Source organism: Micrasema longulum, unplaced genomic scaffold, assembly GCF_059751315.1.
Source record: "Micrasema longulum isolate JH-2025_06_02 unplaced genomic scaffold, ASM5975131v1 h1tg000194l, whole genome shotgun sequence".
Taxonomy (NCBI): domain Eukaryota; kingdom Metazoa; phylum Arthropoda; class Insecta; order Trichoptera; family Brachycentridae; genus Micrasema; species Micrasema longulum.
In genome coordinates this window covers 264,780-278,079 of record NW_028277399.1, presented here as the reverse complement: position 1 = coordinate 278,079, position 13,300 = coordinate 264,780, and the positions used below count along the sequence as shown (strand labels likewise).

General features: G+C 34.5%; 1 protein-coding gene and 1 long non-coding RNA gene across 4 annotated transcripts in view; one reads left to right on the top strand and one right to left on the bottom strand.

The window, feature by feature from the left end:
• The first annotated feature begins 2,160 nt into the window (after window positions 1-2,160).
• On the top strand, window positions 2,161-9,208 carry LOC148283813 (uncharacterized). 2 transcript variants are annotated; one of them, XR_015825500.1, is made up of 2 exons: window positions 2,161-2,402; window positions 9,001-9,208. It is a non-coding gene; the product is annotated as an uncharacterized LOC148283813 (long non-coding RNA). The 2 variants fall into 2 exon arrangements; XR_015825499.1 differs by lacking the exon at window positions 2,161-2,402 and adding an exon at window positions 4,764-4,844.
• The window catches only part of Sulf1 (Extracellular sulfatase Sulf1), a 143,456-nt gene continuing 138,001 nt past the window's right edge, over window positions 7,846-13,300 (bottom strand). For both annotated transcript variants that reach the window (XM_088243169.1, XM_088243170.1), the window contains one exon: window positions 7,846-12,182. In XM_088243169.1, the coding sequence (XP_088099295.1) occupies window positions 12,092-12,182 (91 nt within the window). In that variant the 3' untranslated portion in view covers window positions 7,846-12,091. The remainder of the gene's footprint in view (window positions 12,183-13,300) is intronic.

The following is a 13,300-nucleotide window of genomic DNA, read 5'->3' as shown; positions in this document are numbered from 1 at the left end:
ATAATTTTCGTACTGAATGTTGAACCGGGTTGTGGTCCTGCGGTAGTGTCGTGGATTCACGAATCAAAGGTCCGAGGTTTAGATTTCGACTTTGCCACAACTCGATTCCCATTTTTTCAGCACAAATTGAATTATTTACGACTTTAGGTTTTAAGTGGTCTGAAAACGGAAATATTTGTTTAAATAGGAAACCCATTTTTTCATTATTATTAAAAAGTTGAATAAGTAAAAATGAACATATTGGAAGGCACTTCTAATATTTTTTTATTTATTTTTATTTTAAGCCAATCGACAGGCTCATGAAAGCCTTAATAGATTGCCATTAAATATGACGATATTAGAAAGCAAACTTAGAAATCTACACCAAAACGAGATGCTGATGCCAAAATAAACTTTACCTACCTACCTAAATAATAGCGTAATTCAAAACCGTCTCAAAATCTTGCAAAAACAGATTTCAATTATCCTACTTGACACCGCAAACTTAGCATTCTCCATTGAGTTGGTGAAGCATAATTACAAATCTCACAATTCTTTTTTCAAAGTTTTTCGCAAATATCTCGGTGACTCCTTCAATGGAGATTTCTAAGTATATATTGATTGATTGTCGGGCTCGTGGTGTAATGGTCAGCGCGTTTGCCTACCATGTATCTCGGGTTGGATTCCCGACATGGTTGACATGAGATATTTATTTAAAATGGTGTTTTTACACTAGAATATTTCATAGGACTGACACCTGAAGCATAAGACTGACCATCTTACTTTCGTGTTACAAAAATGATCAAGATACGCTGCGATTGGTGTACCAATGCAGTGCCCTATGCACCATAAGGTGCGAAAATAGAATGATAATATTTTTAAATAACAGTTTATAGCAATTTGATACAAACAAGTATTTTTTTTGCTCCACACAGGCCAGGACGCCCATCACAGAGGTGAATTACAGCATAGAGAACCTAGGTTTGAGAAAATCACATTCAATTTTTAAGTTCTCACTGGGAATCGAACCCGGAACCTTCCGAGCGTGAGTCAAGCGTCTTGACCACTGCACCTCGGAGGCCGCCACTACATCTTAATTTCCATGCATTATGATTGGTTTTGTATTAAAAATTCTCGTATAAATGTTCTTGTAAAAGCTTAAAAAAAAGTATGATATAAATAATTGTAAAACGAACTCTTTAAACACAAGCATGCTGCTCTATTACAGAGGTAAAAACCCTGTAAAAATTTGTAAAACTCATTTGATTGAATATCAATATAAATCGGGTTGTGGTCCCGTGGCTAGTGTTGCGGACTCACAGATTAGAGGTCCGAGGTTCAAACCCCACTCTACTCACTTGATTTCCATTTTCTAACTGTGAGAAATTTGCAACTCGTTGAAAATGGTCACTAGAATTGAAATATTTTTGTAAATTATAAGAACGCCAATATTTGTTTTTATTAGAAAAATATATAAATAGGAAATAATAATATTTGCCAATAGAATTAAAAAATCTAAATATACAGGGTGTTCATTAAACCCTGTCACATCCGAAACCACGATAATCAGTATGAACAAAAAGACATATTGGCACATTAATTTTTTTTTTAGAAGGAATTAAAATTTAAAAAAATAAAATATCAAAAAAAGCAAATGGTTGCTTACGCAAATGGGTGAAATGAGGAGGGGGATGGAGGGGGGAGTCTGATACTGCGCCGCGCTCCCCTCACTTCTCCCCTGCAGAAGTAAGCAACCATTTGTTTTTTTTAAATATATATATTTTTAATTTTCTTGGCTCAAAATATTTTTTTAAATATGCTAATTTGTTTTCTTGCCTATACAAATCATTGTGGTTTCGGATGTGACAGGGTTTAAAGAACATCCTGTATATGCCTATAAAAACTTCTTTACGATTTCGATGCTAATTACTATATTCATATTGTGATCAGCTTTGCATAAATTTACCTCTGGTTATAGCAGCAATTTTTTTCCTTATTAATTTCATTCCATTTTCTGGGAAAAAATACCTCACATTTGATAGACACGTTTTCTCAAGAAAAATCCTACAGTAAACAAAATGAACAAACATTGACATTATAAAAATAGTCATAGACAATCACATCGCCGTTTTTTACAACAAAAGATTTTCGATTACCGGGTAGGTCGGTAGGTGCCTGATTCCGGGTACCCGATTATAATCTCTGCCCCGATATTTCAACTAAAGACAACAGCGGATACATACATAAATAAATAATCTCTGTTTAAATATACAACAATAACTTTTTGTGCGCGCGTATACTGTGTATTTTAGCTCCGAAAAATGTACGCGTAAAATGGACAAAAAGATAACTTGTGTAATATTTTAGTGGCTAAAACAAAAACTCCAAATGTGTGCGTGGTGTGCAAATGAAGAGTGTACACAGTGAGATCTTTTTAATGTTTCTTGAGAGTTTATAATCCTCTTTATTGTCTAAATTATCAATTTGAAACATTGAGGTATATAACTACAGTAAACGTGCGCGTTCAAAATATGTTCCATCAACCCGCGGCATGTAGCTTAATCAAAAATTTACTATCGACGTGATAACAATTTCTCAACATGGTTGTTTATCGTATTCGCGATCACAATAGAACATCCGTGAACACCTAATATTAAATGTCAAATATTTAGTCAAGATATTGTATTATTTTTCATAGTAAATGCCGATTTTTCGATGTGTGCACTCTGCGCGTGACAGGTTACGACCTGTCTCATTGCGGTGCGTGCGGGAGTGATGGGGCGGCCGTATTTGTTCCATTCGCGAGTAAATCATGTCGCAACACATGTTATTTGTTCATTATAACATCACATTGTGTTACTAATAGTCCTTATTCTTCTTCAGCCTTCTGTCCTCCAGTGCTGGACGTAGGCCTCTTCCATATCCTTCCATTTTTCTCGGTCGGTTGCTACTTACATCTTTTTTGAGGTCTTCCAATGCCTCGCTCATTCTCCCAAGGGCTCCATCTTAAAATTTTAGGGTCCCATCTTGTGCGGTCTTGTCTGGCAACATGTCCTGCCCATTGCCACTTCAGTCCTGCTACGCGATCCATGATATCCCTTATTAGACAACAACAACAACAAACCATCACGCCGTTTCTCCGTAAGGGTAGGCAGAGAGGATAGAACGCCACATCACTCTATCTTTGCATACAGATCGCGCTTCCTCTACATTCATATATCTTCTCATACACGCGCGCCGATTATTCCGACTTTTGACATGTCCATCTTTAAGGATTTGTTGGATTTGGTCATGCCAAGTCTTTCTCGGTCTTCCTCTATTTCTACATCCATCAACATTCGAATTGTAAATATTCTTAGCCGTTCTTTCGCTGTCCATTCACTCTACATGTCCAAACCAGCGAAGAACTCCCTTCTTGATTTTATCAAAAATGCTTGTCTCAGCCTTACCTAATGTACGGATCTCGACATTTGTGCATCTATCATACATAGTTTTACCACACATTCGCCTGAGAGATCGCATTTCGACTGCATTCAGCCTACTTTCATCCCTGTTTTTCCAAGTCTATAATTCACTCCCATATATCAGAGTCGGGACCAGGACTCCATTGTGAACTGCTAATACAGGTATAAATAAATTAATAATAATATAGGTATACATCAAATAAACATTAATACGTAGTGTTTAAAGCTGTCAACATTTTGCTATTTCTGTCTGTATATTAAAAAAATTGCCTGTTTGGGAATATGATGAGATTTGTAATGAAGATAATAAACTGGCTGTGTGTTTGATGTACAACAAGATCGTAGCGCAATCGTTTGCTACCAACAAATGCTGAAAAAAATGTTTTCATTCATCACAACTTGCCACTGATTGAGTCTATTTTAAGTATTGAACTAATAATTTGTGATTAAAATAGTTAAATTTTTGAGAAATATGTGCCTTCTCTTTTTATGGTTCGGTATTCGGTGTTACACCGAATATGAAAAGAATTAGCCGAATAGGCCGAATACCGAATATTAGCAGAAAATTCGTGGCATCTCTAGTACAAACAATATAATCGTCGGGTTTCTGTAACAAGTTGGTAAGTAACATTTCACTTGTTGTGAGATAGATATAGCACTTTTAACGTTAAAAGCTCATCTCAAATCAACAATTAAAATAAAACAGCAAGTTGAATATTATAAAGTATCATTTTTCGTTACAATATTTGAGTCTGTCCAAATATTTGTAGACAAAAGACTGGATTTTACCCTCTCGAGAGTCATTCAGATTAACAAATTATAACAGGGATGGAGAATACCTTAAAGAAGGGAATATGGAAGTCTAGGCATTTTCAGGGCTTAAAACCTGTCATTGGCTGGTTTAAGTGGCCACTTTACACACTGTTCAACATTCACCATTTTCTTTATGTTTGACATCCAAATTTCTTCAATTCTTCCATTTGTTGATTTTAGTGAAGTCAAAGAGATGAAACCTTTATTGTAGCGAAGAAATTCATCTGACAGAATTATTTCACATACTAGGCAACACCAGAAAACAACAAAAAGGTGAATATTACACAGTGTGTAAAGTGGCCACTTAAACCAGCCAACAACAAGTCATATGCCCTGTTAATGCCTAGGCATTTAGACTTCCATATTCCCTTCTTTAAGGTATTCTCCGTCCCTGTTGTAATTTGTTTCTCATTTTTTGTATTTATGAAATGTAAATATATTTTTATTTACTTTTTAAACTAAGATTACTCGATGCCAGGTGTGAAGACATCCCTTTTTTCGAAAATTTACAGTTATCAGCTTGTTCCAGAAACCGGACGATATGTGAGACGCACAGATCTTAACAAAGAAGAAATAAATTTTTGAAAGGTTGTATGCAAATCTTTGTACATATTCACATGTCTTTTGACCATATAGTGATCACTTCATACACTGTGCAACATTTACAATTTCCTGATGTTTGAACATCCATGTTCTGTCAATTTTTCTGGCAGTCGATTTGTGTGAATTCTATATTCCCATTTTTTCCATCTTTACTGAAATCTGTCTTTATCCCTAGTACTTCTCTACATAGATTTGGTCGTACTCGAGACACATAATAATTACTCCCCGTGTCCCGACGAATGAAGAATACAGTGATGCATGCAAAATAGATCCAGAATCCTGGACAAGTCTGCCTCGTAGGGTAGTGGTTGGCGTATTCATCTACCATTTTTGACATCCCGGGTTCAATTCAAATAAAAATTTTAAAAATAAAAATGTAAATAGGGGCTAGATTTCTTATTGTCCATGCGCTCTGTAGCTGCAAGACGTTCTGTTATCTAGCTCATATATATCATAATTGTAATATATCATAATTGGAGACGAGGAACTAGAATCCCAACCGTCCATGCGCTCTGTAGCTGCAAGACGTGCTGGGATATTTATTTATTGTACAGCGCCCTTGAGGTGATTTTCACAAAAATGGCGCTCTATAAATTATCCAAACATTATTTTTATTATTATTATTACTAATTCCAGATAGTTTAACATGAAATACCGGTTTCAAAGTAGGTATTACAATGCAGTATTATTATTTATATTTATTTTTTACCGAAAAACTTATTAAGAGGATGATGTCAGAGAAATTTGATAAATAGGTATTTGAAGATACTTTACTGTCAGTCTCTCGTAGATGCCTCCCGATGTTGTGCAAAAATGACAACTGCTCGTCGGACTGATTATGCCTAAGTAAAATCAATGTTTCATTGTCCTGTTTTCCGCACCCCAAAATTAAACCGATTTAAAAAAAAAATTGAGTAAGAGAATCAACCTTTGTTTTTCAGAAATCATTATTTACAAAACCACACTCACGAAGGATGGGACAAAAAAAAAAAAAAAAAATACTTAAACTCACTAAAATAGCATTATATCAACTCATTAGTTAACCCAAAGAAAAATTTTTGATAATGATCCTTAAGATAAAAATAACTTTATTTAATTTACTTACATATAACTTTGAATTATCTATCCTTACCTCTGTTTTGTATAAATACATTTAACTATTTAATAAAGATACCAGTATCGAAGATGTCGCGAAAGCGATGAAACCGGTCACTGGATATTCCAAATTTGTGGATTAAAGTATCACTCGTGTTTTATTTATATAATAAATTACAATGAACTTCCATCAAGAATTTTCACTTACAAACTTAAATGTTTAAGAGAATCAAAGTGAAGTTTTCTGCATCCGTACCTATTCTGGTTTTCAAAATTGTTTATCATATTTGCATACCGTACGTTCGAAGACAGCAGATAAAACTGGGCGCTTTTTTGGAATTTCGGATGGTCCTAGCTCCCATAAGAATCAATTTGTCAAAAAAGCAAATTGATAGAGACACGCTAATAATTAACATCTATATTGTGTAAAAAAATCATTGTTCTAGTCACTAGAGTCTAGTGCCATAATCCAGGGAGAAAATAGGGGATAAGTTAGTATGAAGAAAAGCCAGACCTTGTTCCTCTTAAGGTTTACAATATTATATCGTACCTTTTCTTTTATCAATTACTTGATATTTATTTCTGTAGTAAATATTATTGTAATTTTACAACGAAGAATTTTCACAAACTAACATGAATTTGAATACTTTTCACAATCTTATTTTTTTGGCATGAAGTTAACATATTTATGTTTCATGCCAAAGGGACAAAGTACAAGCCCAGGCTAAAGAAAAAAAAACATTTAATTTATGCGACCTTACCGGAAAACAAATCCAAATCCACAAGATGGCACAAGCGAGCGAACTTTTTGATTTTGTTGCGCCTTTGTTTTTGCAAATGAATAATGTTTACTGAAAATGCTGATGTGCGTATACTGAGAGCGCGGGACTGGCACTGGAGGTGTAAGTCTGATCACTTTACCTTCGTGTGACAGGTGAAAGAGATTTTTTGAACAGGATAGATATGCATACTCATTATTATTATTATAGATAACTAATAAAGCGCCATTTTCGTAATATAATACCTCAAGGGCGCTTTACAAAGTGATTAGATATAAATTTTATTTTAAATTTTTAATTTAAGAAAAATAATGTACTTTGTCACCACATGCTAAGAATTTATTCAAATGATGTAGAGAACAAGTGGGTTTTAAGTTTCTTCCGAAACATCACTTCACTCTCACAGTTTTTGACCTCTGCTGGGAGAGCATTCCATGCCGTAGGGCCTGCGATAGCAAATGTGCGTTTGCCGAATTTAGTGCACTGTTTGCGTAGAGGTAGAATAACTTTTTCTTTCGACGTAGATGTAGCTGATCTAAGCGTAAGACGTCTGTCAGCTAGTTCATCTGGAATGCAGAGTTCCTTAGATATTCTGGAACAGAGTTGTGCAGTGACTTATACAAAAGCCAACAGAGTTTGTATTCCACCTTCTGTGGAAAATGTAGCCAGTGTAATTCCCGAAGTAGTGGAGTGATATGAATGAACTTAGAGATTCCAAAACTATGTCTCCCTGCGGCATTCAATACAGACTGTAGGCGAGTTATTTTGTTCATTGGTCGACCTGCATATTACAGTAATCGACTCTGAACACTACAAACGCATTTATTAATTGACGGGCGGCATCAACTGGCAAAGTTTTGCGTATGCATTTAATTTGTCTCAGCTGGTAAAAGCATGAACTTATCGTTCTACTAATTTGAGCATCAAGAGAAAGGTCAGAATTAAGGATGACTCATACATGTAATAATTTATTAATTTAATCAAAATTGCATACTTCAAAATTGATTTTATAAGAAGGATATAATGTTAGCTTATTTTTTGGGTACCTCCAATAATTTTCTATGGTCCTCTTTTTGTTAATATGTATAATAAATAAAACACAACAAAAATGTATGTAATATGTAAATTACTCAGATCTAATTACGACATGTCAGTTCTAAAATATAATTAGAATAGAAAATAATATATTATGCTGTGTACAATGGATGATTTATATATTATATTTAGATTTAAATTTTGCTAAGAGATGTAAATATAGCAAATTATTATCTAGTTTGTGACCGACATAATCCTCAAATAATCTATATTAATTGACCGGTGCAAAAATTAGTTTAAAAACACGATTATTCATCGCAAAAATTACTCTGGTCCATCAAAAATCAACTTTCTAGACCCAACCTACATAAGATTTTGACGCTTGATGAAAAACATGACTTGCATTTTGTGATCGATCAATATAGATTGCACGATGATAATATTAGTTACCAATGCTTAAACATAGTTATACAATACGAAAATATAAAAAGGATCTAACCTTAACTTTGTGACAAAAGTTGTTATTATGTATATAATATCATCAAGTAACCGCAATACAATAAATAATGCTTAAAATTACATTACATAATAATGTGTAGAGTAATTACAGTTAGTTAGAACATTGGCTGAACAAAAGCCGCTACACGATAGGTAAATCTGTATTCACGGATCTTTTTTAAGGCTACAGAATTTTAAATACTAAAAAATACACAAAAACCACTAAAATTAACAGAGTCTTAACATTATTTGGTTTCATAAACACATAATATCACAAAAAGCAGCAAGACATTGTATTGTTGTAAATGCAGTCATAGATTGTTACTAATATGTTTGTAGGATATATCCACTGTATGCCGACGCATACTGAATATGAAAAAGTTGTATCTTTAAGAATCGATTAATGAAACTTAGCCAAAACCAAGTGAGGGTTATCACTAGAGCCCTTACAGGGCACTGCAGATTGAACCTTTCGCTTCGGGGCGCAGATGATGAAACACCTATTACACATTCCATGTGAATGTGATGCTTTATATCACAAAAGAAGTTAGGGCGCTCGCCCCTTATCTGATAGTCAGATACTAAGGACCTGGGTTCGGAGGGCGAGAACTAATTTATGGGGACCCGTCATAATAGATATACACAGGTTGCAGTGACGCCAGGAGCTTATACAGCACTGATCCCCGACTGAAGAATGATAATCTTTAAGAATGCTAAATTTTCTGACATTACAGGTAAACGTCGTTTTGCGCCGGTTCGATTTACGCCGATTTACAATTACGCCGGTTGGTGCCGGCGTGGGATTCCCCGGTTCGGCCGACACCAGACGACAGCAGGCGCCGCAATTCTAATAGCAGACACACTTTTACACGTTGTTTTATTCTATTACCGTGTACGCGAGCAGCCTATTGTGTGTGTGAAATTTTTTCACAGTCAGTTTTTGATTTGTTTTTAAGAAAAATAAAAAGATAAGATTATATTTTTTGTTTTATTGTTATTAAAATTAAAAGAATATTAAAATATTTGTAGTTTATTTATTTATTTACACTCTTTAGTTTATGCTATGATTCTGCGAGAAAGGAAGCAACAATCAAAGCAAATGAAATTAGATGTTTTTTTCAAAAAAGTGTGTGAATTTAAATTAGTAGCGACGAACTGATAAGTTAGTATTTATTATAAAAAATTCATTATTTGTATCAAGAGATCATTATTTATTTTGTAAATGAATTTAAAGTGTATTTATTTTGAATACATATTTGATTTTTTTTGAATATATATAGGATATGTATAAAATAAACATGTTAGATTGTTCTTAGAATTTCGACACAGAACCTAACCTTATATCTTCCATTTATTTGTGTTCATTTTTGCCAGTGTCTCTCGGGACGGAACCCCAGCGTAAAACTACGTTTACCTGTACTTTACAATAGTATTTAAACAATTTAGAGAGAAGAAACTGAAAATAAACTTGAAAGCTGTCAAATTCCTCTTATAAAGACAGTTGATTTCATAAAGCAAACGATATAGGGTTCATTTACTCCAGGGCATCCGGAATCTGACTCGCAATCAGGATCCAGGTCCGTGTCCTAGTCACTAAATGGCAGATTCCTTTGTGTGATCGCACAATATATAGTCGGAGTTCCTAACAAACATATTGCAATCCATTATTACAAATGGCTACAGTAGATGGATTGTCATAATAGCTCCTCACTCTCACAATACATATTTGGCTTTAGCTCAACTGTCACTATCATACTGAGATACGTCTACCCCGAGGATCTTTAAATCAACGATATATGGAAATAAAGTATTTACATAGAAAAAGTGACGCCTATTTGCTATTTCACACTAAAAATAAATATTCATAAGTCCATTTTGTAGTTCGCCATTAAAGCATTAGAAATGCGAGTAGTGGGTGTGGCATGATGCATTTTTATTGTCATAAACTGTATCTTAAATTTACATAATAATAATAATATCAAAGTACCTACATATTATGTAGCTACATGGATTTAATTAAATTTCGAAGCATATTTCATCAAATTAATAAGTTTAGTAATCCATAGATGTCGGCTCACAATATGATGCGGCTTAACCCTTTGCACTCGAAAAGTTTTTGCTTTGTGCATATCGCCAACTCGAGGCATTTTTCAAGAAAAAAATATCATTTGCATTAAAATGTTTGTTAACACTTTGAGCACTGGCTGAATACACATAGAAGTTACCCTGTGCCTGGCCCATTTTTTTGAAATTTCACGCTTCTGAAGGGTTTCTTAAAAGTGTCATAATTATGAAAATACTGGATTAAATCAATTGAAACTTCTCAAATTTATTTGAAACAATTTGATAAGTCGTTTTTGTATGGTAGTTTTGCCAACATTGGCCTTTATGGAGAGCCACATTGCAATGTTCGCACATATACAGGGTCTCACTCCTTTTTTTGTGCTTTGTCCGCCCGGAGCCGTGTAAACACGTGATTATAATAACCACGCGTTGTGTCCCAGTCCCGTGTTTTCACGTAATTTACCGACAGCGAAAAAGTACCAATAAAATTCACTAGATGTCAATAAAATGCACGTTTTTAGACAGCTGGTAAACCGGTACGCGTTAAATTATGATATTTCTCAGCACAGTAGTTAGCTTATATGGTAATATACCAGTCAAGAGCATGTGTCACCTTCGGGACTGTTTATCTCTGAACAAAAGATTCCGGGTTGATGAGTAAGTTCATTGCTACAGAAAATTGGATATAAAAAATGTTTTCTTACATGCGGTATGAAATTGAATGGCGAAGTTTCTTAAAAATGCGTAAATAATATAATAAAAAAGATTTTAACAAAAACGAACTACTTTGAATGACATCACTAGTTCTTCCGAATCGACCAATGATAGTGTTGTGATAGATTTCCGGTTTACAGGAAGCCAATTCACCAATCAGTAGAACTCGGCGAAGAGAACTTGTGAAGTCACACGCTGAGTAATTTCAAAAATACAAAATTGAAAAGAATGTTAGTGCTGATAATACGATACACAAAAATACTTGATTTTTTTTTCGCTCAGCTTAATAGTCTATTGACAAATAAAAAAAACAACTGAACTTCATTAGATCATTAAAAATATTTTTATCTGCAGAACTAACCTATCTTTCAGCGGAACATACAATTTTACATTCGATCACAGATACATTTATGCACAAAACAACCCTATCACTAAAACTTTTGTAAATACATAGTTCAGTATTTAATAATTATTCGTAATTTAAGCCTCACCGTAGTGTTAATTTGCTCCTAAAAACGATATTTACAAATACGGTAACCTAATATTATTTCATCGTAGTACTTCAATGATTCGCGCTTAAATAATATTGAAAAAATTCTATATATTAATTAAAATATTGAGAAATAAGACTTTATTTTCATGCCCCCATAGCAGCGGCACTCCAGTAATATGGCGGACTATGCGTACCACGTCCGTGGCGGCATTCGAGTGCAAAGGGTTAAAATTTTGAAAAATCGGTACACGTAACTCAATTCCAGCTAAAGTGGCGCATTAGCCACTTAGCTATTTTACTGTCTATTTGTCCGTTTAAAGTAAACTTTACATCCTACCCATTGATTAATAAATATTTTGTATTTGACATTCCTACTGACTTTCTGGAAAACATTAAAGTCGAGGAATGCCCGCAGAAACTGGTCGATAAAGGGAGGGTCCTAAAAATCAACTTTTTTAGTGTTCCGGACTCATTGCTACATTTTTATACCATATCTCTTTGATTAAAACATCCTCGGTCTACTCTGCAGCTACTGGTTACCGCGGCCCGCCAGGTCAATACTTCATCTTGTGGATGTTGTGTCGATGCCTCAGCCTCTCGCGTTCCCGCCGCGATTGCTTCCAGCCCTTGCGCTTTCTCCATGGCCTGAGACAAAAATACGAACATCAAATTTCTGTATTAGAAGCGCATTACTTCGGTAACAATATATTTATTTATTTGTATATACGCCCAATGGGCATTTTTAAGGACATATTTAAGCATCGAAAATTATTGTATAGGAAAGTAGAAAGACACAATGGTATATAGTAGACTTGGTGGGAGTGGAAGTGGGAGAGAGATGTTTAAAATTTAATTTTATTCAGTGATCGTTTGAAAGAAGACAACTTGTTATCAAAGAAATCAAGACTGGTATTTTTTATTGTTGGCAGACCTAAGAATTCTGGGCATAGGGGAATGAAAACCGTGGTTAGTTCTATGGTTATCGGTATGGAAGAGTAAGTTTTGTCTGAGGTTTCTAGTTGGGATATTTAATTTTATTGAGCTCAGTAGTTCAGGTGCATCAAAGAGTGAGTTGAGAATTTTAATAGGACATATATTGGTCTCTGGATAAGCCCAACCTCCAGCCTATCTGTCTCGAAAATCGATGTTGAACTGATTCAATATTCTTGATGTGAACATCATAATATGGAGACCAGATAATAGAGGAATACTCTAGGTGCGGGAAACTAGGAAACATAAGAGAGTTTTAAGGGTATTGATATTTTTGAAGTCAGTTGTGCTTCTGTCAATAAATCCAAGGAGTTTTAAGGATTTATTAAAGCACATAATAGAAGCACATGCAAAAAGTATACTTTACTGTTTATTTGACAATTTATAATGTTCACAAAATGATAAACGAACCACTATCTTTGAATACAGACCTCACTTCAGAGGAATGTCTCTACATGCATCTTTTGCACGCACGCCGATTATTCTGACTTTTGACAAATCTTTGATCTTTAAGTATTTATTTAATTTGGTCTGCCATCTGCATCTTGGTCTTCGTCGTTTTCTGTATCCATCAACATCCGCATTGTACATTTTTGTCGTTTTTTTGCTGTCCATTCGATCTATGTATCCAAACCGATGCAACGCCGTGACTGTTTCTTGATTTAGTCAATAATGTTTGCCTCAGCCTTGTGTACTGCACGGCTCTCAACTTTTGCGCACAATAATATTTTTTTCTCATTCTTTCATCTTTTTTGCATCTGTCAACATTTTTA